Raw genomic sequence first — 25,892 nt, 5'->3', positions numbered from 1 at the left:
TGCTGTCCTGGAAGCCAGGGGAAGAGGGGATTCAAGAAAGGAGCAGCATGGCCTGCTGGGTCAGAGCAGCTCAAGAGGAGAAAGAGGAGGTGCTAGACGTGGCCAAGGTAGCTGCTGGGTTTGGAGGAGGAAGGCCTTTACTGTCCCTGATAAAGTGTGGACAACCACGGAAACTCTGGGCAAGTTTTGCAGACATGGTAGAATAGGGAAGTGGGACGGTAAGCAGAGGGGAGTGGGAGTACTATAAAAGATCTAAGATCTGTGAAAAGACAGAAAAAATAACCAAGAGCCACCCTGTGCCCGCATCCCTACTAAGGAGATAGAACCATCCTATGCAGTCGACGGCCTCAGTGTACCCTTCAAGAGAGAATCCTCAGCAGCACTGGAGGCACCCATGGATCTGAATTCAGTTTTTGCTATTATTTCGTGTTCCCCTAGCGCTTATATAAGAGTCAGTCCCTCAGCAATATATTGTTTTGCATAGTAGTAAACGTTATCTAATGGGATCATATTGCAGATTTTCTTTACAGACTGTAGTTGTGAGCGCCTTTCAGTTTGATTCAAAAAATGATCTCTAGGCACGTACCCGCGCAAGGCTTAATATGGGACTCCGAAGAGCTTGAAAGTGACCGCTGCCCTGGGGGGGGGGGGGTCCCCTGCCTCCCAAGGGACTCTGCAGCTGCGTCCCCAACAGAGTCCCCAGCAGGGAAGAGCCCCCTGGCGGGGGTGGGCAAGGAGTTGGGACGGACCGCCCTCAGGCCCTGCCGCCCAGGCTCCGTGTCTGATGGGGGAGGCAGGTGTGCCCCGCAAGGCTCCCCCCGCAGCGTACCCCTTTCAGCCCAACCCCGGCCCGGCTGGCGCGGCCCCCCTCGGAGCGCCCCGGGGCGGGGCCGGCGCAGCTGACCAGTGAGCGAGCGGGGGAGCGCGGCCGCTCCGCCCCGCGGTGTCCGTCCCCCGCCCCCACACGGAAGGCTGGGGCGGTGCCTGGACTCCATACCCTCCCGCCAGCCTCGCGCCACCATGGCTGCTCCCGCCTCGCTGCGCGACTGCCAGGTACGTGGAGTCAGAAGCCGGCCGGCCCACGGCCCCGGGATGGCCTGGCGCCCGCGGTGGCACAAGAACCGACCTGCGCGGGACCCGAGGTCAGCCGGGGAACCGGCCGTGAGGTCCTGGCGTGCGTCCTGGGTGCAGGGAGGGACCAGAGCACCCTCCCGTGGGACCCCGGCCGCGTTTCTAGGCCCCGCGGAGACCCCGGGACCTAAAAAGCATTAGCCCTGGCATGGCACAGCGGGGACGTCTGCTTGCTTGGGACCCTCCAGGTCCCAAGACCGAACCCCTTTTGCAGAGGAGGAAGTTGGAGTTCAGGGGACTTGCCCCCCAGTCATGCAATAGGCAATCGGTGCTGGGGGAGTAGAGGACATTTCCTCTCCCAGGGGAGTCACAGGCCCTGGTAGGACACCAAAGGCAGCCCTAAGGGTTAACAGGTCTGAGTCGTCTGATGAAGCTGAGGGAGGAGAGGAGTTGTTTTGGTGGTTGGCAGATAGCCTTGCCAGCTAGATGGAAAGACCACCCTGCTCACCAGGCGCGCTAACGCTATACCCCTTTTCTGCCCTCCCAGACCTCTGTCAAGCCTTCTCAGGGGCTTCCCGGTACCGTATGTTTGCTCCCCTGGCAGACACTTCACAGTTGCCCCATACATCCTCTGGAGCCCCATGTGGGGCCAGCCAAGGGCCTGACAGAGGATGTTGCTGGGAGGCACACAGCTACTTAGAGACCCCTGGGATTTACATCAGGCTCTCCCACCCAGGGCTCAGCCTCATGTGCTCTGCACCGCTCTATGAAATCTGAGAGTCCATGCCCTCAAGGCTGGGGCTTATGGAAACCCAAACCGGGTGATAATCTCCTGCATTTGGAGATCTTCCGGGCTTGGGGATTGGGGTTTATCTTTACGTTTGGAGGGTTACATGGATGTTCTTTCTCGCTGTGTGTAGGCCTGGAAGGATGCAGGGCTCCCACTCTCAACCACAAGCAACGAGGCCTGCAAGCTGTTTGATGTTACCCTGACCCAGGTGCGCCTACCGAGCAGTGTGGTGGTCTCTGATCTGAAGGCCCGTGGTGCAGTGTTTAAAATTCTTGAAGGCTTTTAGGTAATAGATCTTTCATGTTTAATGTTCCGGCCTATCCAGCAGCTACATTTATTTATGCCACAAAATAAACGGTACTTACGCAAGCGTGCAGCTCTGCTCTGAACTCCCGTCTAACACGGCTGGCTTCCATTTCTAGCCAGACGCATGTATCATCTGACGTACTCTCCACGCAACGTTGCTGAGTGATGACCACGAGCAGGCACATACTAGAAGCTTCTAAAGCTCTACACCTTTATCGGCACTCCGGCTTTATAAGCAGTGAAGCCCACCGGCCCCGTGGCTACCAAATCTCCCGGTCGACTTGGGTACAGTAGGGCATCCTGGGGACACAAACATGCTTCGTCATGCTTTGAAACCCCACAGCCAAGAGCTTGGAAAGTGGTGGATGCTGTTTTCAATTTCACGGTGAATTTAGCAACCGCTTACAGTGGGATTTATGTACTCTGGGCCCTGGGGTTGGAAGCATTTTTGCCAACCCATGGCGCAGCTGAGAGGCGCCCCCAGTGGCCGGCCGACAGCCATGGGATGTTGATGAGGATGCTGACCCTCCTCCCTAGGCATCCCCCTGTGGCCTGCAGAGGGTTTGATATGGGCCCCCCCCACTGCAGGCCTGGGGCCCTGTCCTGGAGCTAATCTTTGAAGATATTGCTCTCACCTTGGCTGTTCCAAGACCCTCCACCGTGTTACCAGCAATTTCTAACACAAATGAAGGAGCCTATAGTTTTAGAACTGGGAGGGTCTCAGAGGTGGAGTCCAACAACTCTGTTTGACAGGTGGGGAAACTGAGGCCCAGGGAGCTGAGCTGGCTCATGCACTCAGGTAGAGCAGGAGCAGGATGTACCTGGTCTGTGTATGCCGATGGAAAACCCCAGAGCTGGTCTTTATCATGAGCAATGAGAACATTGCCTGCTAACTCTATCCACACAGCATAAGGACCAAAAAGCCTTCTAGAAACCTAAGTAGAAGAAACAGCCAGTGAAATTCTGTTAGCTTGCCAAAGGACTCTACTGTGTGCATGTGAGCTCTGTTTGTGCTCTTCCTGCACGTTTTGGCCTTGGTAGAGCCCTTGATTTTTACACAGCCCAGTTCCTCAACGTAGCATGGTCCACCCCCACCCCCGCACGGCCTGTCCCATGGATCAGCGTGTCTGTGCTGCTCTGTGTTAGAGCGTAGGACCTCTGAATCTCTGCACCGCCTCCCCTGTGTCTTAGTAAAACACACTCTGCTAGTTCTGTGTAGATGTAGGTTAGACATCTGATAAGACACATTTTAAAATCCAGTGCATTATTATGGTTTTAGGATTTTTTTAAAAATGAGCATTTTTATTTATTTTTATTTTGTTTATTTTCCTATTGCCTAACGCGGGGCCCGAACTCATGACCCTGAGATCAACACCTGAGCTGAGATCAAGAGTCAGATGCTTCACCGACTGAGCTACCCAGGTGTCCCCCAAAATAAGCATTTTTGAAAAAAGGATTAGAAACAGATCTACCAAATTGTCAAAAATGGCCATGGGGTGAGATTAAGTTTGATCATTGGGCTTTCATGTCTCTTCCTAACTTTTTGTCAAAAATGTTTAGTAAAGGGCGCCTGGGTGGCTCAGTTGGTTAAGCGACTGCCTTCAGCTCAGGTCATGATCCCGGAGTCCTGGGATCGAGTCCCACATCGGGCTCCCAGCTCGGCGGGGAGCCTGCTTCTCCCTCTGACCCTATCCCCTCTCATGCTGTTTCTCTCTCTCTCTCTAATAAATAAATAAATAAAATCTTAAAAAAAAAATGTTTAGTAAAGTTCTTTTTTGGAAGGAATGAATAAAAAGTAGGAAGGTTCCCACTGTGGTGCCTGATTTCAAGGCCTGTCTTACGGCTAAAGAAGCCAATGTTCTGGGAAGGTCAACTGTCAGAAAGAAGCTTCCTTTAGATGTTTCTTTTCTGAAAATGGTGACCTGATCAGCTCTAGAAAACGTGCCTTCAGGGGCGCCTGGTTGGCTCAGTCATTGAGCGTCTGCCTTCGGCTGAGGCCATGATCCCGGGGTCCTGGGATTGAGCCCCGAATCGGGCTCCCTGCTCAGCGGGAGGCCTGCTTCTCCCTCTCCCATGCCCCCTGCTTGTGTTCCCTCTCTCGCTGTGTCTCTCTCTATCAAATAAATAAATAAAATCTTAAAAAAAGAAAAAAGAAAACGTGCCTTCAGTTATGAGTGTTCAGTCTTCACACGAGACCAACCTAGGTGTGGTCCTTCGGAGTCCAGACTGAAATACTGAATTCTCTAGAGAGGAAATCCAGATTGAGACATATGCCTTCCTCAGCACAAACTAAGGGCTCCCTGGGGACAACTTTGTTTTGCCTTTTCTATTTCAGTATGTAAAATGGACCAACGACAAAAGTCTTGGTGGCATTGAGGGCTGCCTGTCAAAGCTCAAAGCTGCAGATCCAACCTTCGGTGAGTGATGCTGTCCCTGAGTTGAGCCCCATCTTGTGTGTCCAGCACCTTTCTGGTTCCCTGACTTCGAGACTCAGCTAGTACGGGAAGGGCAGACTGGTGGCAGCGATTGGGCTGGCCTTTGTGCGGAGGGAGGGCGGGAAGGCAACAGCCGCTGTTGGGCTTGGAGTAACAGCTGCTTTCATAGAGATGCTGGGTTCCACAGAAGGCATCTTTCTAATTTTTTCCCTCATTGTTTGTCAATTCTGCATGGAAGACACTGATCTCATTTCTCAGAGGAGGAGAGGGAATGAGAAATGCATCCAAAATCACCCAGCTGGTAGTTGGGTGGCTGGGATCACATAAGGCTTTCTGTATCCTGGACCTGCCTCTGGAACCCAAGAGGTGGCTACCACAGCCTGTCAGGACACTGGTGAGGCCTTAGCCACGGAGGCCTAGTGACAGGCCGGCGTCACAGAGAAGCCACGGAGGCATAGGGAGGTCAGCCCAGTGCATTCTGGAACCTGCTGAGGACAGGGTGCACAGAATGGGGGAAGAAGGAAGCTGAGCCCAGTCTATAGGGGACCAGGAGCCGGGAGTGGGCTCAGGCGTGCTGAGCAGACCTCAGGCCCCAGGATAGAAGCAGGGGCCACATGGGTGGTCCCAAAACTACACTACAGCTGGGTCCTCGGTCTCAGGCCTGGGCCAGTGACAGAGTTCTAAATGCCAGCAGACACCTTACCTCTGTCAGGCTGGGGGCTAGGAAGCTCAAGTAGGGCCTGGGGGTTCCGCAGACCTGCCAGCAAGGTTGCTACAAGGGCCCCAGGCATACCCTCCCATCCCCCCCACCCCACCCACAAGCTGTCCGTGCAGGAGAGTGGCTCAGACCCACCGTGCTCCAGAGACCAGCCCCCTGCACTGGTTCATCTGCTGAGCACTTCCCTGGAGTCTCTGTGTGGGTGGTAGTGAGTGTCGGCTGATGAGGGAAATTAGGGGTGGAGGGCCCTAAACAGTTCACCCAGTAGGGGCGGGGGAGAACATGCTCCAGACACTGGCACTCACCACAGGGTCCTTGTTAGAAAAACATTGGCGGAGGTGCAGAATTCTTTGGGGATTGCTGCTCCTTCACGTGCGTGGTGAGGGTCCCAGCTGAGCCCTGGACTGTCTTGGGGGCCCGGCGCACAGCGCACCAGCCACCTGGCTTGGCCCTCCTCGGGGGGGGCATTTATTTCACACTCTGGCTCGGCTGGCCGGGTTGGCTGGGCTGGCGAGGCCGGCCAGGCTGGGCGGGGCTGTCTGAATCACCAGTTGCTCTCCAACCTTTCACCAGCGCTGGGTCACGCCATCTCCAATGGCCTCGTGCTGATCGGCACTGGGAGCTCTGTGAGGCTGGACGGGGAGCTGGACTTGGCCGTGAAGACTATGGTGGAGGTTTCCCAAACACAGCCCCTGACACAGCGGGAGCGGCTGCACGTGTCTGCAGTGGAGACCTTTGCCAAGGGGTGAGGGCCTCCCCGGCCAGGGCCGGCACCCTGAGAGCGCGCGGGGCAATGCCACGGACTGCCCAACACCCTTGGGAAGGGGGACTTGGGGTTCTTCTCGCCCTGCCTCCCAGGGCCGTTTCCCTGCCTGCTGCTTTGTCTCCACCTGGCTGCAGAAATGGGGAGACAGTCGGCTAGGATTTCCAATCTAGCATTCAAAGCAACTTACTTTATTTCTTTAACTGAATCAGTTATTATGTTTGTTACAGAAATAATAGGACCACGTTACAGAAATACATAAAAGAAGAGAGAAGAAAGCACTCACCCTATGCTCGTTGCCCTAACACACCCTCGTGAGCATCTGCTCATAGCCTTCCAGGTTGTCTCCTGCCTCCATTGTCCCCACAGCTGTCCCCCCCCGTGTGTGTCGTGGTCCTGGAGCCCCTCTCTGGGACAGCCCCTACATCTGCTCAGGCAGGGGAGATGCCCTGCACGGCTAGGTGACCTGAGCGGATGGTGCAGTAACCAAGTTGTGCCTGGTCCTTCCTGCTGGGTCGGTGCCCGGGGTCAGCCCGGGGTGGGCTTCTCCCACTACAGACTTCACGTAGCTGGCTCACCAGCTCAGGGAAATTGCCTTTTGCAACTTGTTAAGCCAGCTTTTTGGTTTGTTTGAATTCCAGAGTAAAGCATCTCACTGGTTTTTCAATTTTCTGAGCCACAACCTAACATAGAAACTTGTGTGTGTGGGTGTGTATAAAATAAGTTCTCTCTCCTTCTCTCTCCCCCCTCTCTCTCTGTCTCTCTCTCCCTCCCTCCCTCTCCCCTCCCCTCTTTATATATTATATATATTTCTATTGAACCAGTTCAGACTCTGGCAAGAAGCGAGACTTTGGCACATCTCATGTGGATGAACTACATGTTCAGTGGCTGAGAAATCTCTCTTTGGCTTTCAGGAACTTTTCCAGAGCCTGTGAACTATGGGAACAGATTCTCTGTGACCACCCAACAGACATGTTAGCCCTAAAATTTTCCCACGATGCCTATTTTTACCTGGGCTACCAGGAACAGATGCGAGATTCTGTGGCTCGAATTTACCCCTTCTGGACACCCAGCATCCCCCTGAGCAGGTATGTGCCAGTTGGAAATCACATTGTTTCTTTTTTCTTCTCTCTCCTGTGCCCTGAAAACATGGCACCTGTCCTGGCCCTGCCCAGAAATACTGAGTCTGCTGTGGCTATTCTCCTAGTGCTTGCAAGTGAAAAGAGGTCTCTGTTTGCTCTTCATCCCATCCCATCTTGTGAGTGAGACAGTACCATGTGTATCGGTCAGCCCAGGGTAGTTTTTGCTGTGGTAACAAACATCCTCTAGATCTGATTCTTCAAAGGCTCATTTCTTACACATACTACACACCTGTTAAGGAAGGGCTGAGGGCTCTGCACCCTTCTTATTGTCTCCGTCCCACATCAGGGACCCAGAGGATCTAGCAGGTCACTGAGGAAGAGAAGAGAGCACCCCTGGGGGACTCACAGTGGCAGGACTCAGAGAGGAAGGGATGTGCTCTACCACTCCCAAGCCATTGGTTGGATCTGGTCCCCCACCCACGGGAGGCCAGGAAGTGCATCTCTGCTCTGTGCTCGGGAAGAGAGGGAGGCCTGGAGTACTGAGCGGCCCTAGTGACCTCCACACAGAATGGCCTCCATCATGTCTAATCACAGGATGGGGGCACCTGGGTGGCTCAGTCGGTGAAGCATCCGCCTTTGGCTCAGGCAGGTCATGGTCCCAGGGTCCTGGGATGGAGCCTTGCATCGGGCTCCCTGCTCAGCAGGGAGCCTGCTTCTCCTTCTACCCCTCCCCACTGCTCGTGACCTCTCTCTCAAGTAAATAAATAAAATCTTTAAAAAAAAAAATCACAGGATGGTTGTGAAGGTCAGACGGACTCATGGATTGGAGAGCTGTGTTAGTCAGGGTTCTTTGTAGAAACAGAACCAAGAGAGTATGAATATCTATGGCTGTATCATTTACAGATATATATGGGGGGAGATTATTGATTTTAAGGAATTGGCTCATGAAGTTACAGGGATTGGCAAGGAAGTCTGAAATCCACAGGCCGGGCCAGCAGTCTGGGGAGTCAGGTAGTGTTTCTGTGTTGCAATCTGGAGGCAGAATTCCTTCTTCTGGGGACCTCGCTCCTTTCTCTTATGTCTTCAACGGATTGGATGAGGCCCACCCATATTACGGAGGGTAATGTACTTTACTCAGAGTCTATAGATTTAAATGTTAATCGCACCTGAAAAATACCTTCATGAAAGCATCTAGATAGTGTCTGGCCGAACACCTGGGTACCATAGCCCAGCCACGTTGGTAAGATTATATCATCGCAAGAGCCTAAGAGTACTGGGTAAACCCTGAGCGTTCCATATATGCGTAAAGTTGAAGGTGAGATGAAGGTGAGATTAAATAATAAATATTTAAAAGAAACATTTAAATATTCAAGAGAAATATTTGAATATTTAAGAGAAATATTTGAAAGAAAAGTCTGGAAGCCAGTGTGTTAGGACGTGGCTTCTATGAATAATGAGAGCTAGACTTTGTATGCATGGTAGTAAAGATAACATCTGAGTCACAAATAGGAACTCCATGCTTTATCATGTTTTCCCATAATCCCACAAAACCACAGGAAAGAATGCCTCTTTCAGCCCGGTACTCCATGCCAGCGATTACAGCTGAGAAGTCGTAGTGTGCATTTATTCAGTGAAGTGTCTTGGCCACAGCCCTGGGCCAAGAGGAGCTGGACAGACGGGGTCCCGGCCTCTAGGAGCTGGGGTCTGGGGAGGAACTGTCCACTGAGTGCAGGTCAGGCCGGGCTGGGGGTGGGCACAGAGCTGCCACGCAGAGAAACCCCCACCAGCCTGCACTCCCCGGTGCTTCCCAGGGAGGTGTCCTGGGCTGTGCTCCTAGGTGGGTGCCCCCAGCCGGACAGGAAAGAGAGGGCCCCGGCATCCTCAGGGGAGGCAGTGTGTTGATGGGGGTAGGGTGCGAATCGCAGAGGGGCCCGCTCTAGAGACAGGGTTTGGGGGTCGGACAATTGTGCCGACGATGAAGGTCACAATGCTCCTCACCAGCCTGAGCATCCAGCTGCTAGGGAGCATAGTGCTTGGGGTGGTGCCCGGCACGGACATTCATACTTTCAGAGTTCTGGAGGCCACAAGGCAGAAATGAAGGCATCAGCAGGGCTGTGCTCCCCCCGAGGGCTCTAAGGGAGAACCCTCCCTCGCCTCTCCTTAGCTTCTTGGCGGTAACTGGCAGTCCTTGGCGCTCCTTGGCCTGGAGCTGCACCACCCTAGCGTCTGCCTGTGTTCATGTGGCTCCATCGTGTGTGTGTGTGTGTGTGTGTGTGTGTGTGTCCAAGCCCACCTCCCCTTTCTCTTGTAAGGACACCGGTCATTGGATTGCAGGCCCACCCTCACCCCGTAGGACTTCATCTGGACTGCATCATCTGCAAACACCCTAATTCCAAATTAGGGCGTATGTGCAAGCATCATTTGGGGGGACACAGTTTGTCTGTACCGAGGGTTGAACAGCCCACTTTTCCTGAAGACTTGTTTCCTCTGTTTTCAGCTACGTGAAAGGCATCTATTCTTTTGGATTGATGGAAACCAACTTCTACGATAAGGCAGAGAAGCTGGCCAAAGAGGTGAGAGGGCCCTTGCCCGGGGGCTGACGCCTAGGGAGGGGCGTCGGGTGGGGCCAGAGCACACGGCCCCCCACTGCTCTCCCTGTCCGCAGACACACCGGGAGGACTCACATTAGCAGCGAAAGCAGCCTCCCCTCCCGCAATCTGCAGGGCTCCCTCCGCAAACTGCCTCTGCAGGCTGGGAAGGTGAATGAGACCCAGGGAGGCTATGTTCACCTCTCCCTCCGGGCCGCACGGGAGGCAGCTCCAGGCTCCCCCAGCTCTGTCTGTCTCAGTCCAGAGCTTCAGGGAGCTGCCCCATGATTGCAAACAAAGGCTGCTTCCGGGAGTGCCCCGACCTGGGGGCTGGGCTCCTGCCAGCCAGCCCTTCCCTGGACCTCTGCCTCCTTCCAGAGGGAGGGAACCCCAGTGAAAGGTGCCGCCGAGCAGTGTGGTTTTGCTAAGTGCTTCCTGGCAGCCCAGGGCTGTCCGGCCATGCTCGCCTGGTGGGCTGGCTGGTACCCAGGCGCATGGTGGGCACCCCTCACCAGGGGCCCAGGACCAAGCAGCAGGCCACGGCGGTGGACTTGGGCATGCGGTGTCCTCATAGGAGTGGAAACTGAGGCCGGGGGAGGGGCTGTCACGCACTCCCGTGCCTGGCTGGGTGCCGACACTTGATATACACCCACTCTGATCTGCTCATTCCCTCTACCACGAGCACTAATCTCCTCGTTGTCCCGATGAGGTGGTCACGGCTCAGAGAGAGGCCAAGGCCGGAGCCTGTTCAAGTCCACGCAGCTCAGGGAGGGCAGAGCTGGTGCTCGGCCGGGCCACCTGACCGGACCACCGTCCTTTAGGCTGCCTGGACCAGACCCGGCTTCCCAGCATCCCAGCCAGTGTTCCTCCCCCGAGACGCTGCCCTAGTTGGCCTCCAGTACCCCTCCCCAGGAGGCAGCCAGCACCCTCTGGGGGCCCAAGGGCCATGAGGTTTCTGAAATCTGTTCTGGTTATAGAGATGGAGCCCAGACTTGAGTGCAGGGTGATGGTTCCATGCTTCATGGCTTCTGGGCTCCATGGCCTGGGTGAGCAGGCCACACTGTCCAGGGGCTCAGCCACAGGAAGGTGCCCCGGAGACCATGGCAGCTGGACCCCTTTGCTGGATGGTGTCCGTCTGGGCACCCAAGGGCTGGCAGGATGGTTCGAGAAGCTGGAGGGCGGACAAAAGGTGCAGGCTTACGCGCCACTGGGAACAGGAAGTAGTGCATGGGGAGCCCCTCTCTGCGCCCTCCATGCCCGTTCTCCTGCTGCACCCCCTCCTGCAGGCGCCACGCTCTGACCCTGACGCCAGGGTTTTGAGGCCAGGACACCAGAGGTGATTACTGAGCAGGGCCCCACAGTGCCAGTGACCGCCAGGCCTCCAGGAGAGCGAGGGTGCGCTGCACCTGGCCCCGCTGGAGTCTGGAGAGGCCTGGCGGTGGTGATGGGTGCGCGGGAGGGGTGGGCCTAGCATCTGCAAGCCAAACCCTAGGGGCAGGAAGAGCAAAGGGCCGCGGGCAGGGGTCAGCCCCGCCTCCGCTCTCAGGAAGCGTGGAGCCACTGGATAGGCTGAGGCTTAGGGCGGAGGTGGGCGGGGCAGGCCCGGGGGCAAAGGCTAGGGGGACCCGCTGGGCGGTCGTGCCGGGCCTCATGACTCTGACTCCCAGGAGACAGGAGCAAGCTGGTCCGGAGCCCCTCATAGAGCGTGGGCCCTTCGTCTTGGTAGCTGCACCTGCTCCCTGCCCTGAGCTGCACCCCTCGCCTCCACCCTGCACCAGACCAGCACAGTTAGTGGATCCCTTCTCGGGATGCCCCGTTTCTCACAGCGTCCCCATGTTGCTTGGGCAGGCTTGTGCAAGCAGGGGGGGGTTTGGGGGGGTCGTGAGCTGGTGGGCTCCTGTGGATTGTCCGCTGGGCCGCTTTGAGCCTCAGCCTGCTGGTCTGTGCCTGGCACTTGAGAGGTGCCCAGGACACATGAGCTGAACACAGGAGGAGAAGAAGAAAACTACAGTGGGGTAGGAATCCCACCTTGTGTCCCGCCTGCCTTGCGGGTCACTGCCAAGCTCACTGCTCATGTGAGGGCCTGTTCTTATGAATAGTAAGAACATCAGAATGAGCCCAGAAGGCCATTCACGGGCGTGTGGTCATCCGTGAGGGGCTGCCAGGAGCCCGCGGAGCCCGGGGTGGTCGGCTCAGCATTCAGACACTCCAAGTCCACCTCACCTCCATAGCGGCCCGGGAGGAGGGCGGCGTTACTTCTCACCAGGGGGGAAACAGGCCCAGAGAGGCTGGTTGGCATGCTGCAGGTGACTCAGTCGTGTGCAGGAGCCCGCAGGGCCCTGAGGATGAGTCCTGGCCTTGGAAAGACCCAGCTGTGGTCTTGAGCCAGTCAGCCAGCCTCCCTGAGCTCAGTCCCTCACCTTTGAAATGGGCAGCGATATCCTCACTGGGAGCAGCGTGTAGATGGTCAGCGGGGCTGGACTTGGGGATCATTATCCCAGTGTCCATACTTACATTAGCCGCACACTCGCCCATCCAACGCAGGCCCCTCGTCCCTGTGTCACTTGGAGATGCCTCGCCACCAGGCGGCCTGACTAATCCACATTATCTCCAATCGTCTTCCACTCCCTCCCCGTGTAGGCTTTATCTATTAACCCCACGGACGCCTGGTCAGTGCACACCATTGCCCACATTCATGAGATGAAAGCAGAAATCAAGGATGGATTGGAGTTCATGCAGCACTCAGAAACCCACTGGAAGGTACGATTTTTGTCCACGGGTCATCTGCCTAGAAAATCCCGTGCATCCCCCTTGAGTTAAGCCGAGGCTTTTAGACAGCAGTTCCGGGGTGCAGCTTAGCTCAGGGAAAATTCTGCTCAGAGGAGTTTCTGTCAAGCCACGGAGTCCCCTGGGAGCCACATGGCTCCCCCAAACCTGCCAGTGTTTTGCAGGTGATTCTAGAATAGGTTTTGGGCTGGGGCATTTGGTGTAAAGGAACGGAACAGAAAATTACCAGGGGCACAAGAGCCTGGCCCCAGTGAGAACCTGGAGGGCCCTGAGCTGCCAACTGGCTCAGCTGACTCCTGGGGAACAGCAGCACCAGGGAGCACTCTTTCCTCTGTGTGCATTGCTTGCCCCCAGGCTTATCTCTGGCACCCAGCCTGGCCACCCGTCCAGGTGTGGTCTGCTGCCCTGCCCTTCTCTGTGCCATGGTGGGCTTCCCAAGGTCCTGCTGGCCAAGGTGGTGAGTCTCTGCCTGGCACCGAGCAGCAGATGCTCAGTGCTCGAGGGAACCATGAAGAGACCAGGAATCCGGCAGGGAGCAGGTGGGGAATGGTACAGCCCCTGCATCCTTCTGAGCTGCCCCCTGGCCTCCGACATCCCAGTGGGAAGTGGGAGTGGAATGAGGTAGAGCAGATGAACAGGTGTGAGACAGCATTTGAGAACTGTGATCCCGTGAGGTCCCAGATCTTTCTGAGGATCCACAAACACTGGGGATGGGAGAGGCACTGGGGCAGCCTGAGCCAGAGCTCGGGGTGGAGCCCTGCCCTCAGGCTCCCCCAGGCAGAACAGGGCTAGCTCTTGTGAGAACACTGAGTCTGGGGTTTGGGGCACAACCGTGTGGCCGCCCTCCTGGCAGAGAGCCGGGGGCTTGCCCAGGCAGACTGGAGGGAGGCCAAGGAAGGCCTGGCCAGGGCCTTCCAGTGTGTTCCATTCACATCCCTCACTCAGATGCTGTGATTTTACTGGGTGTTGGAGGCCTGGCTGGACCCTGGGGCAAGAAAGCGATTCCTCTGAGCCTCGTTTCTTCATCGGTACACCTGCTGTTGTAATAACTGTGAAGTCCTTGGCCCCAAATGAGTTCCCATTGGTGTTGGTTCCGGACATGTGCAAAATGAGGCAGCCCAGGCTGGCCAGCTCATCTCCCAAAGGGCACTAACCCCCTGATGTTTGCATCTGTCCCCTGCCATCTGTCCCCTGACAGGACAGCCCTAGAGTAGACAGTGTGACCTGGGGCTCCCTTTCCTCCTGCTCCTGCCCCAGACTGGAGTTCAGTCAAGATCCCACCCTACGGACCCCATGAGAGTCCAGTCCAGACTTCTCTGTCCTCAAAAGGCCTGGTCAAGTGGAGTGAGCAGCTTCCCAGCAGCCCATGAACCACACCATGATAGGGGCACTCTCAGGGATGTGGAAACTCCAAGGAGGCATTCAATCCCATTGGACTTGAGGGGGCTTGGTCAGGGAAGGCTTCCTGGAGGAGGCAACCCCTGAGCTGAGTATCGAAGGATGGTAAGGGTTTCCCAGGTGAATGGTGGGGAGGTGGAGGGTATCCCAGATTGAGCAAAGACACTGAGGCCTGCTGGGGCCTGTGAGGAAGAGGGGCATCCTTAAACACAGGTGCAAGGTGGATGTGGGTCAGCGAGGAGGTATTGTCAGTTCCTTTTTCCAAGAAATGGAAGGTAGTGCCCAGGCAGAGGAGGGAGCGTTTGTAGTAACCTCACAGAAGGAAGGGCTAGCATTCACGACCGGGCCTGAAGGGTGCCAGTAGTAACTGTCCAGATGTCAACCCCGCCCCCCTTATCTGTGGGCTTCCCCAGTAGCTGTGGGGAGTCCAGCCCTGGGCTCATCGATCCTCACGGATTTCTTGGGATTTGCACCCCCAGTGGGCCTCTGCACCCGTTTGTGGGATGGATTTATCACCCATTTTCTCTACTCCATGCATAAGGAGGGCTTGAGGCTTGAGGAGGGGGTGGGCTCGATGTCGGCCCTGCTCCTCCCACTCTAGCTGCGGGGCTGACAAGTCCCCAGTCACCGTTCCTCAGAGCTGGCCCGGGCAATGTTTCCTGCACTCAAAGAGGGGTGGAGGGCCTCCGCCCTGTCACAAAACCCTGTCCCACAGGTTGTCAGATTTTTCTCTAATTCTCTCGTTCTTTCCCCAGGACTCTGATATGCTTGCTTGTCATAATTATTGGCACTGGGCTCTGTATCTGATTGAAAAGGTAAGATGGCCAGCTGTCTTATCCTGTATAGATGGTCAACGAAATAAATCTCTTTCTACCTTTCACTATATTCCGGGGATAATATTTTGTGTTTGCACATTTAAATAGTGTCTGGATGTAATGGAGCATTCATGTTTTCAAATAGCTTTTCAGGCTTAAACTACATTAGGCATTTTTCACTGTCTGGACATGAAAATCCCATATCTTGTATACCATCTCTGGAGACAAGTTACACTGAGCGTCCTCTGCTGCTGGAGTGAACGGCCCTACCCCCCAGATTGTACCCGAAGGAGCCATGAGACACTCCAAAGGCTTCGTCCCAGTGGAAGCGAGGGTGGGGGGAGCACCCTTGACCCCAGTGATTCTGCCTCAGGGTCCCATTTATAAGGGAGCTTCTTGCAATGGTGCTTAATCATAGAGAAAATCTAGAAGCTCCCCAAAAGTCCCAAGAGAGATGCTTGGAAGGTGAGGGCCTACTGTGATCAAGGTCTGGAGGAAAGCAATGGTCCCCACTGAATGTACCATAGGCAAAATAGAGGGAAGAAAGACTAGAAGAAATACATGAGAAAGCTTGTAACTGTTTGACAAGCACGATGGGGAAATTCATGCCTCAACAGAAACTGTCCCTTGGGTAGCAGGGGCCAGCGCTGCCTCTCCCAGAACACAGGAGCTTCTGCTGGGCCATCCTAAGAGCCTCCAGGGGGCACCCCCCATCCCCCGTGGAGGGTGCTGGGGGTGGGGCTGGGGCTGGGGATTGGCTTTTCAGCTCATTTCTCAGTGTTACCTTTGACCTTTGCCACATGTTGATCACGGGAACTTGATTCTTCCAGGGCGAATACGAGGCCGCCTTGACCATTTACGATAACCACGTAAGTCTACTTTGGCACCCAATTCGGTTGATTGCAAACGTTGGCCTTTTAGTCTCTCGCACATACCTGAGCCCGTCAGTATCGTCTCAGCCAGAAACAACAGCTGGAGCAAGAACTCCCTTCTTGTGTAAGGCCCCGTGGGGTTCTTTCTTGCCCCAAGTGGTGGTGTAACTGGGATGGAGTGAGGACACTCAGTGACTGTTCAGTGTGGGCGCCCGTAGGATGACACATCTAAGTCGGTCCTTTCTGAAATCCCCGACTTTTGTCTAGTCATTTTATTTTATTTTGTTTTTTAAGATTTTATTTATTTGACAAAGAAAGACACAGTGAGAGAAGGAACGAACAGAAGCAGAGGGAGTGGGAGAGGGAGAAGCAGGCTCCCCGCTGAGCAGGGACCCTGATGTGGGGCTTGATCCCAGGACCCTGGGATCATGACCTGAGCCGAAGGCAGACGCTTAACAACTGAGCCACCCAGGCACCCCTTGTCCAGTCATTTTAGATGGCTCTTCTTTGGTAGAACCACTGATCTGCCCACAGGAATTTTTTTTTTTTTTAATTTTAGTAAAACACACATTTGCACTGTGACCATTTTTGAGTGGAGGGTTCCGTGGCACTGAGGCCCCTCACCATCCCCACAGTCTGTCTCCGGAACAGACTGCAGCCCCACGCCCACTGAACACGACTCCCTTTCCCCCTCCTCCAGCCTCCAGGCAGCTTTTTTTTTTTTTAAAGATTTTATTTATTCATTCATGAGAGACAGAGAGAGAGACAGAGGCAGAGGGAGAAGCAGGCTCCCCGCGGAGCAGGGAGCCCGATGCGGGACTCGATCCCAGGACCCTGGGATCATGACCTGAGCCGAAGGCAGACGCTTAACCGACTGAGCCACCCAGGCGTCCCTCCAGGCAGCTTTTAAGAGAAAAGGAGCCTGATTCACAGCTCCTGGGAGCCCCCGGGCATGCTTTGTAATAGAAGGCCGAGGGTCACAAAAATACTTGGGGCCCCGGGCTCTAAACCCCAGGAAAACACTTCGAGTTCTGTCAGGATTGTGGGGTGACAAAGAAGGACGGTTCCCCCAGTGCCATGAGGGATAGGCCAGCCAAATGCAGAACCAGGAGCCGGCGCCATGGCCTCCCCCCAGCGTGGTCTGAGGCCGCGGTCGGGGCGGGGGCGCAGTGACAGGTGCCTGCGCCCGGCCTGTGCTCAAGGCTGGGGCTCTTTCCTCGGGTCTGGCGTCTGGTGTGGCCAGAGACCTGGGTGATGGGAAGGGCCTGGAAGTGGAGGTGGAGGGGCGATGGCTGTGGATCCTGCTGGCTGAGACTGACTCTGTGCAGGCCCCACACGTGGCCCCTCCCTGAGGCCCCTCTTGCGCCCGCCCACCCTTGTCTTCCAGGTCCTCCCCAGCTTGAAGGCCAGCGGAGCGATGCTGGATGTGGTGGACAGCTGCTCCATGCTCTACCGGCTGCAGATGGAAGGTAGCCCGACCTGTGCACTCCCCTGGGGTTCCTTTGCCCTCTGTCCTCCCACAGAACGAGGGGAAGGAGCTCATTGCCCTGCCGCAGACCCGAGCGGCTTGCCTGTGTGTGGCCTTGGGTCCCGGCTCTGCAGCTGCCTTTCAGCCAGCCTGAAGCCAGTGGGCTCTAGCCTCCACTCCCCTTTCTTCCAGTTCTCATCATCTCCAGGTGCGTAAGCTTAGGCTCCATGCCATCCCCACCGCCTGCCCACCAGCCCTACAGGGCACGGCTGACACCTGGCCACCTCGCTCTGGGTGCTTCCTCCTTTCCTAGAATAAGAGGTGACCGTTTCTCAACTCCCTGGGATTTGAGAGAGAGAGGTTTCTCAACATTGTCACCCCATGCTCTGCAGGTAGCCTGCATCGGGTTGACCACAGCTCTGGTACTTCCGGCCAGCAGCCCAGGGGCCAGATGGTTCTCCCCCTCTCTCAGGCCCAACAGAGCCAAACCTGTATTCACTCTAGGCCCTGGGTCGGCGGGACAATGTAGGGATGAGGGCCTGGCCAGGGCAAGCTGTTTCCAGAAAGGCTTCCCAATGGGGGTGAAACGTGAGCCATGGAAGCATGTGTAGGGTTTTGCCAGGCAGAGGTGGGAAAGGATGTGATGTGCAGAGAGCAGCCTGCCCAGTGCCCCCAGGACACAGAAACCAGCTGCCTGTTACAGGACGAGTGACCAAAGACAGGGTCAATGTGGTCAAGGATGAGAGGTGGGCAGCTGGAGCCCACGAGCCGGAAAGGCAGGTAGAGTCTGGCTTTTATCCAGGTCTGCGGGGAGCCTCCTAGAGCAGGGCCGGGCAGGCTCCCATCTGCCTCTGAGACGTGGGGCTGAGCTCAGGTAGGCCGAGGCCCACACTTTCTGGGCCAGCTCATGGTGTTCAAGTGGTGGGGCTGCAAAATTGAAAGCTGGGCTGTTTGTTGAGGGGCCTGGAAGAAAGGTGGAATCCTGTTGACCCTGAGACCCAGTGAACCCTCCATCTGCAGAGGCAGAGTGTAAAGCTGCCTGGAACTCTCCAGGGACCCTGAAGCCTCGAGCCTCCGGGCACGTCGGGGGAGGCTTGGAGGGACAGAAGCTGGGAGGCACAGTGGTGGTGCCAGGGACACATGGAGGGAAGGGAAAGGCTGCTCGCTCCCTCGCCATCCAGAGTGGAGACTCAAGAGACCTGTCCGATTTGATGGGCTGAGAGACAGAGGTCAAGGGCAACGTCTCTACTGCGGGGGGTGCCCCTGAGAAGTAGGAAGAAGGCAGTCCCTTTGAGGAATCAGGAGGGACAGGAAGCGGGTGGGGGGCGTGGGGAGCAGAACAGAAGTAGGGACTGTGTCCCTAGCGCCGAGAAATCTAGACACACATGTGAGAGAATGTTATTTATTAACTCAGTGGAGTTTTATCGAGCACCTGTTAGGTATCAGGTGCCATGCCAACGGTAATTCCGGGAAGAATTTTAAAAATGGTTTTGGGGTTCGTCAAAGGGGCCAGAAACTTCAATACCCTTCAATAGTCTTTTTTTAATTTGTTTTCTACCGTATGCATCTGTTGTGTTTATAATTGAACAAAGTTAACATAAACTGGGCTCAAAGGCCTCAGCGTGAGGCCAGGGGCCACCTGCCAGCCTCCTCAGCTGGAACACGGGCCTCTGTGGGGCGTGGGGTTCAGGGGGCCCGTGCACGGGACACGTGCACACAGGATGCAGGCCTTCGGGTTTCTTCCCCGTGTCCTCAGGGGTGTCTGTGGGTGAGCGGTGGCAGGACATCCTGCCTGTGACCCAGAAGCACAGCCGTGACCACATCCTGCTGTTCAACGACGCACACTTCCTGATGGCATCCCTGGGAGCTCGGGACCCCCAGACCACGCAGGAGCTCCTGACCACCCTGCAGGACGCCAGCGAGTATGTGGAGGGGCCAGGGCCCTGCTGGGGGGGCCGTGGCGGGGTGCTGGGGATGGGCCGAGGTCTGCTCCGTCCCTGCCCTGACCTGCCAGGGAGGCTGGGAGTGGAGGCCCCGCTGGTGAGCGCAGCCGCGGGGACGCCCGTGGAGGGCTCTTGCCACACAGGCGCCCCACAGGGGTGTATGCCCCCGTGTTATATCCTGCAAGGGCACGGTTGTTCCCCTAAGAGACAGAGTCGCCTCCCCATCCCCCGGCTGGGGGTGGGAGCCTCAGTGTCGTGGGTGCAGCCTCCCACGAGGGGCACGGTGAGGCTTGGAACCAGAAAGCCCTGCTGCTTCCCACCTGAGATCCCGGACAAAGTGCTTCTCTGCTCTGAGCCTCAGTCTTCTCATCTGCCAATTGGGGACAGAGTCTGCCGAGGCAGGCTGGTAGGAGAGGGACGTGCGATGACGTGGTCACACAGCTCCCTGGCATTGGTGGGAGCCGGTTTCAATCACAGGAGGGGCCGGAGGGAGACCGGAGAGGCAGGGTCCTCCGCGGCATGGGCCACCAGGGAGGCAGCCGCCCCTCGTCTCCCCGCTGGAGGGCTGGAGCTGTGGAAGCCATGACCCCTGGTGGTCTGTCCTGGGGGCCTTGCTTGAGCTGGCCACCACCCCAGCCACCTGCCCGCCTGCTCCTCCCAGAGCTGTGCTGCAGGATCCATGGGCCTTGGCCGGGGAGGCAGCTTCAGGTGAAGGGTCCGCGGTTCGGCGGTGGTCATTTCGGCATAGGGAAGGCCTGGGGAGCCCGCCAAGCACTCCAGTATTTGATTCTTGCTTTTAAGACAGGCCTGGAGCAGGCTGTTGCCTGCAGTCCCCACGACCCACCCGTGCGGGCAAGCAGGCAGACATGGGCGGCGACAACCACCTGCCCCAGTGTGGGGGTCAACTCCAGCCAGGCCTTTACCTGCACTGTGTGCAGTCCTGAGCCCTGTGAGGTTGGCATGGTTACCCACCCTTTACAGATGAGCAAACTGAGGCCAGACGTTGGGGGATCTGCCTGAGGCCAGGGGAACAGCACCATTCAACCCTGTTGAAGGGGTCGAGAGAACCCTGTTCTCTCCCCTTCCTGGCTGCTTCTCTCCTGCCAGCTCACCTGACCAAAGCACCTGCTGTGTTGGGCACAGGGCCAGGCGCCAGGGGGAGGAAGAGCAGTCCGTTCCCTCCGGGAAGCCCAAGTCCTGCAGGGAGGCAGGTATGCCTTCGGGCAGTGTGAGGGGCCCTGCAGGTGACCGAGGGCATCTTCTCGGCTGGCAGGGCCCCCGGGGAGAACCACCAGCACCTCCTGGCCCGTGATGTGGGGCTGCCCCTGTGCCAGGCCCTGGTGGAGGCCGAGAACGGGAACCCTGACCGCGTGCTGGAACTGCTCCTGCCCATCCGCTACCGGATCGTCCAGATTGGAGGCAGCAACGCGCAGGTGGGCCCCCGGCCTCAGGCCACAACGTGGCTGGAGCACGAAGGCCTGAGTCCAGCAGTCTCTCTCGGGGCCGGTGCTCAGGTGTGGGGGTGTCCTCATCTTTCGCACCCCCAGGAAGTTTGCCCCTGAGAACAGGCCTGCCCGCAGTGGGATGGGGGCTCCCATCCCTCATCATCGCACGTTACAGGAGCCCAACCTGTCCTACTGACCTTTCAGAGAGACATCTTCAACCAGCTGCTGATCCACGCAGCCTTGAACTGCACGTCAGGCGTCCACAAGAACGTGGCGCGGTGAGTTCCCCGCTCACACTCACGCCAGGCTTGGGGACATCTCTGAGCAGAGCTGCCCCTCTCCGGCGGTGGTCTCCCCACGGGCTTCCAGCCTGCCCTGAGGCTCCCACCTCCCTCTGCCTGAGGTGCTTCCCACCTTTGAGGCTGTGAGGACGTGAGACTATGGGGTGCTTGGTTTTCCCTGTTAGCATCTTGACTTGACTACCGGGGTCCACCCCACTCCAGGTCTGTCCTCCTGCCCCCCACCCCGGCCCTCCCCTGTCTCGCCATGCTGAGCTATAGTTACCCAACATGTCCTGCTCCTTCAGGGGCCTGGGCCTTTGCACGTGCTGCACCCTCTGCCGGGGTCGCCCTTTCTTACCGGCTGCGCGCTGGGCCCCAGGACGTGGGGGAGGGGCAGGCAGACCCAGCGCCTGGCGTGTGGAGCTTACCTCTCACGTGGGAACACGAGCAGCTATCTCTCTCTCTCACACACACACACACACACACAACCTGCCATGGGGGTGGGCAGGGCATGCTGCTCTGGAGGCTGTGGTGGAGGCTGAGCTGGTTGGGATTCAGGGAGGGAGGGTGCCCTAAAGAAGAGACAGTTGAGAGGAAGCCTGAAAACCAGCAGATTTGACCAGGCCCAGTGGTCCGGTTAGGAGGAGGACCTGGAGGGTTAGGGATGTTGGGGCAGGGGCACCTCAAATAGAAAGCCCTGAAAAGCCCAGCCCTTGCCAGCAGCCTGGGAGCTCCCACACCCCGGCTCATCTTGCCCTGCATGGGGCAGCTGGGTTCTGTGCTGCCTCGTGCTCTGGGGGTGAGACAGGACCCCTCCTCATGGGTCCCCTGCACCCCACTGGAACACCAATGGGAAAAGGGGAAGGGAAGGGCTGCGGAGTGCCTGGTGGGTAGAAAAGGGGTCGGGAGACCCAGTGAAGTCCGGGGTGGCCCTTGGCTGAGCCCTGGAGGTCAGGTGGAAAGGCCCAGGGTCTAAGTGCAGGCTCAGGGGGTCCATGCTGCGTGAGACCCAGCTGCCCCAAAAGCATCTCCAAACTGAGCAGTGCAGGTGTTCTCAGCATTAATGATACAGGTGTGCACGCTCTGGATGCTCTAGAATTGGTCGAAACTCTGAAGCATCTTGGACACACACCCCTCGCTGTTCACCCCTCCATGGCCATACGTAGAAGCTACACACCTTTCTTCAGTGGTCACATCGCTTGGAGAGCTCCAGGCCACGGTGTGGGTGTGAGTTGGCATCTCAGGCTGGCAGGAAAGGTGGGGCCCTTTGGAGAGAGGCTGGCCGAGGGCAGGAGCAGAGGAGCTGGGGCAGGCGCAGGGTGAGGACATGCCATGGGGGGTGGAGGATACCCTCCGAGCTGGGCGGTCTGCCCGTGGGGGTGCTGGGGGGACAACATGCCCTGCAGGCAGCCTGGAGCAGATGCTGACCCCAGAGGGGAACCTGCTCCTGTCGGGCTGACAGGCAGTGCACTCCCCTCCCCTCCCCTCCAAGGTGGAAACCCTGCGCCCCGTCCGTGGTGTCCCCGCCCCAAGTGCGGCCTAGCCCATTAACCCCACCCTCACCCCACAGAATCACTGTTGTCAGTTGTTTGGGGTCTTTGCCTTAAACAATACTAGCTTGGTTTAAACTTAGGTTTCTCCATACCTTGTCTCCTGCCACTTACCTTCCGAGACAGCTTCAGGCGTGGCTTCCCCTGACCCCCTTAGACAGGCTCTACCCTCTTGTCTGGTGGGTGGATGGGCCCCCAGCTTCCCGAGGCAGATGAGGCCACAGTTATGTGCTCACCCAGTTATGTGTCTTGGGGACAGTGTCGACATGTTCTCCAAACACTGGACATCCTGGTGATGCACTGGAGTCCCTGCCTTCTCATCCTTGACCACTCCCCACCCCCCCAGCGCTCTGCCTTCTCCCTGGTCCTCCTGCCCAGCCCAGCTTTCCTGCTGTTGGGCTCCGTCCCTCCTGTCCCCTCTGCAGTGATGCTGTCCCCTCTCTGCCCATCTCAGCCCCAGCCCGAGTTTCCTGTCCGCCTTGGGGCCCAGGGACCACAGGGCCCCACATCCTTCTATGAAGTTCCACCACAGACCCTGTCCCTGTTTCCACAGGAGCCTTCTGATGGAACGTGACGCATTGAAACCCAACTCACCCCTGACCCAGCGGCTCATCCGAAAGGCCGCTGCTGTCCACCTCCTGCAGTGAACTGGGCCTGGCCCCCTCCCCAGCGTCAGATCAGCTGCCCCCTGACTGCCAGGGTTCAAAGCAGCTAGAGCCTGTTAGTTAGGGCTGTTGAGTAATTTGCAGCTTTAAGCAGAAAGCCCTGTAACCAGCAGCGTTACCGGAAGCAGGGACACAGATCAATTTTAGACATGATTCAGAATCTTGTCATCCTTCTTAAGGGTCAAGGTACAGTTACGAGCAGTTAGAACCGATGTGGTCAGTGCTATTACCACTTGCCTAGCAAACTGTTCTCCCGGGGAACTCTTACACCTCCTGGTGTTCAAGAGTTAGAAGGCAGGGTTGGCTGGGGGCTGGCTCAGCTGGGGGAGGGGAGTCCTCCCCCCGAGGCTGCCCCTGGGATAAACCCTCTCCTTTTGTCTTCCCCATCATATTTGGATATGTTGTCCCATCTTTTGGGTGAGAGCACCCATGGGGGGAAGCGACTTGCCCAGGGTCACAGCTAGCAGAGGCCCTGCTGAGATTCACCTTGGATCCCCCAGCTGCTGCACCCACTGCCCCCAAAGAAGCACAGGCATATGGGGTGGCCTTCTGCTGTCTCTGGAGAGGTCTGCGAGCTTCCCTGGGGGGCTTTGATGATGCCGATTAAGGGAACCTCGGGTATGTGGTTTCCTTTGTCAACTATGACTTTAATCACACGAGTGCACATGCACTAGGCGGGCACACTTTCTGGGGGGTGTGGATTGAGCTCAGGGTCGCCCTGTTGTGGCAAAAACCAAAGTACTGTGGCATGGAGCTTTACTGAGATCTGAGCCAGTTTTCTATTTCCCCATCTTCTTAACCTGGTCCCAATGACAGTCCTGAGCAAGCTGCTGATTTCCCTGGCATGCCCTCGTGAGAGGCGATCTCAGCCCCTACATGTTTCTCAGGTTCTGTCAGTGTAGCTGAAATTAGGTAGGGACTCAGGCAGGGGGCAGTGGAGGCCTCCAAATTGATTAGACAAGTTTTTGAGATTAAAATAAATCAGTTAATTGGTTCCTTTGACTGACGGTTGCTGGTGGCATCTTTCATCATCTCCCACGTGCCAGGCCTGGGCTGGGTCCTGAGGAGACCGGCTTCTCCTTGAACTTGGGAGTGGTGGCGGGGCAGTGAGTCAAGAAAATGGGTAATTACAATAGGATTTCGAGAGAGGTGCTGTCTCTACCCAGGAGTTAGGGACACATGCCAGAGGGGAGCTTGCCTGCCCATCCTGAGCTGTCCCCTCCTGCTGCCTGCTCACACTCCCATCTGCCCTTCCCTCTCCTGGTTCCAAGGAAGACACAACTTGGCCAGGGAAGCAGGAACCCCGTTCCCTCCTCTGGGAAGCCCTCCTGTTGAGCACTGCAGGCTGGTGAGGGTGCCCCCTCTGCCCCCCAGCCCTTGGCACCTGTGTTTGCTATTGCCCTTTTCTCTCCTGCTGTCACCTCAGGTCAGGGATGGCATCTGGTCCCAGCATCACCCAGCACACGGCCTGCACTGAGGACCTGTCAGAGGACGTTACTGAATGAACTCATGAAGGGTGGCATAAATTGGGGGGAGGAAGAAACAAATCTATGATGAGCAGGCCCATGATAGGACAGCCGGATGAAGGTACTGTTCAGTTAACAGCAACAAGTTATTCATAATCAATGCAGACACTGAGCACCTCCTACGTGCTGACAGGATAGAGGGAGAGGAGCATTGGGAGTGGGTGTCGGGGACCCTCACCCCCAGCAACATCCATAGGGCTGTGGGGACCCAGGCCGATACCTGCCCCCCTCCCCCCCAGCTCCTGTTGCAGTTGCCCTATGATTAAGTCAGGCAAGCACAGGCCTTCGGACCATCAATGGGGCATGGGTACCACCAAACCGGCTGCTGTCTTCAGGAGGCCCTGCTAAGTGGAGGGAAGCCTGGAGCTCCCGGGCTGGGGGGGCCCAGTAAAGCCAGCCTGATCGAGGGTGAGCAGGACCCGAGAGAGGCCGCTGGGAGATGACCTAACCCAGTGCCCTCCTTTGAGCCCCTCTTTTCAGGACTTCCTTGTTCCTGGAGCCAGTAAATTCTCCTCTTTCTAAAGCCAGCCTGAAGCTGGTTTTCTGTTTCTTACAGCCCAAAGGCTCTTGACGGATACCTGCTGCTGGGTCTGCCTGGCACCACCTTTCTTCTCTAGTTAAGCAGGAACCTGAGCAAAAGACAACTCATGGGGCACCTGGGTGGCACAGTTGGTTAGGGGTTCGACTCTTGTTTTCAGCTCGGGTCATGATCTTAGGGCTGTGAGATGGAGCCCCACGTCAGGCTGTGCTCAGCATAGAGTCTGCTTGAGATTCTCTCCCTCCTGCTTGTGCTCACTCTCTCCCTCTCTCAAATAAATAAATCTTAAAAAAAGCCCCAAAGACAATGGAATTCAGAAGAGACCCCATGGACGGAGACTCAGGTGGGAAAGGCAGGGTCCAATGGACCCAGCACATCCGAGTGCAGTGGAAAGCCAAAGGCTACAGAGGGAGCCCTTTGATAGAAAAGAGGCGTTGGGGATGCCAGGACAAGACAAAGGGGATGCAGAGGGTAGGCTGGGCTCTTTCCAAGCTGCTAGATTCCCCCCAGACCCTCTCCCCCACCTCCTGCCCCTTCAATATCCAGCTCCCACTCTCTCAGCTCTTGCCTGGGGCCCATCCCTGGGCTGTGTAAGGCTGGGGGACATCACATAATGGAGACCCCACCCTGCCTTTTAGAGGCTCACAGTCTCATGGGGAGCTGGACTCAGGAGCAGAAGTGGAGAGGGACCACAACAACATGGGGTGATTGGTGTGGATGGCGTGAAACCAGAGACACGGGAGTCCAGATGCCAGCCAGCATAGAAGGCTTCTTGGCATACTTCTTGGCATAGGTCCTGGGCCCGGGATGGCTGCCCCCTGGACAGCTCTCCACCCAACCTGCCCCAAATA

At 56.9% G+C, this 25,892-nt stretch overlaps 2 protein-coding genes and 1 long non-coding RNA gene across 3 annotated transcripts in view; 2 read left to right on the top strand and 1 right to left on the bottom strand.

The window, feature by feature from the left end:
• Nucleotides 1-25,892, top strand: part of GRAMD4 (GRAM domain containing 4) — a 467,167-nt gene that overhangs the window by 149,419 nt on the left and 291,856 nt on the right. The window lies entirely within an intron of this gene.
• Nucleotides 945-23,979, top strand: TTC38 (tetratricopeptide repeat domain 38). Its single transcript, XM_034987296.1, has 14 exons — nucleotides 945-1,053; nucleotides 1,992-2,069; nucleotides 4,503-4,584; nucleotides 5,894-6,065; nucleotides 6,998-7,171; nucleotides 9,663-9,738; nucleotides 12,394-12,513; nucleotides 14,694-14,753; nucleotides 15,584-15,622; nucleotides 17,013-17,094; nucleotides 18,850-19,015; nucleotides 20,310-20,469; nucleotides 20,686-20,759; nucleotides 22,866-23,979. The coding sequence occupies exons 1-14, from the start codon at nucleotides 1,021-1,023 to the stop codon at nucleotides 22,957-22,959; spliced, it is 1,410 nt and encodes a 469-aa protein (XP_034843187.1). The 5' UTR covers nucleotides 945-1,020; the 3' UTR covers nucleotides 22,960-23,979.
• On the bottom strand, nucleotides 2,023-5,710 carry LOC117998563. The gene is made up of 3 exons (XR_004676016.1): nucleotides 5,626-5,710; nucleotides 2,989-3,102; nucleotides 2,023-2,467 (listed from the first exon to the last, which is right to left on the bottom strand). It is a non-coding gene; the product is annotated as an uncharacterized LOC117998563 (long non-coding RNA).

Source organism: Mirounga leonina, unplaced genomic scaffold, assembly GCF_011800145.1.
Source record: "Mirounga leonina isolate KUSES-001 unplaced genomic scaffold, KU_Mleo_1.0 Mir_418, whole genome shotgun sequence".
Taxonomy (NCBI): Eukaryota; Metazoa; Chordata; class Mammalia; order Carnivora; family Phocidae; genus Mirounga; species Mirounga leonina.
Note: the sequence above shows the minus strand (reverse complement) of the source record. Positions and strands in the feature narration are given on the sequence as shown.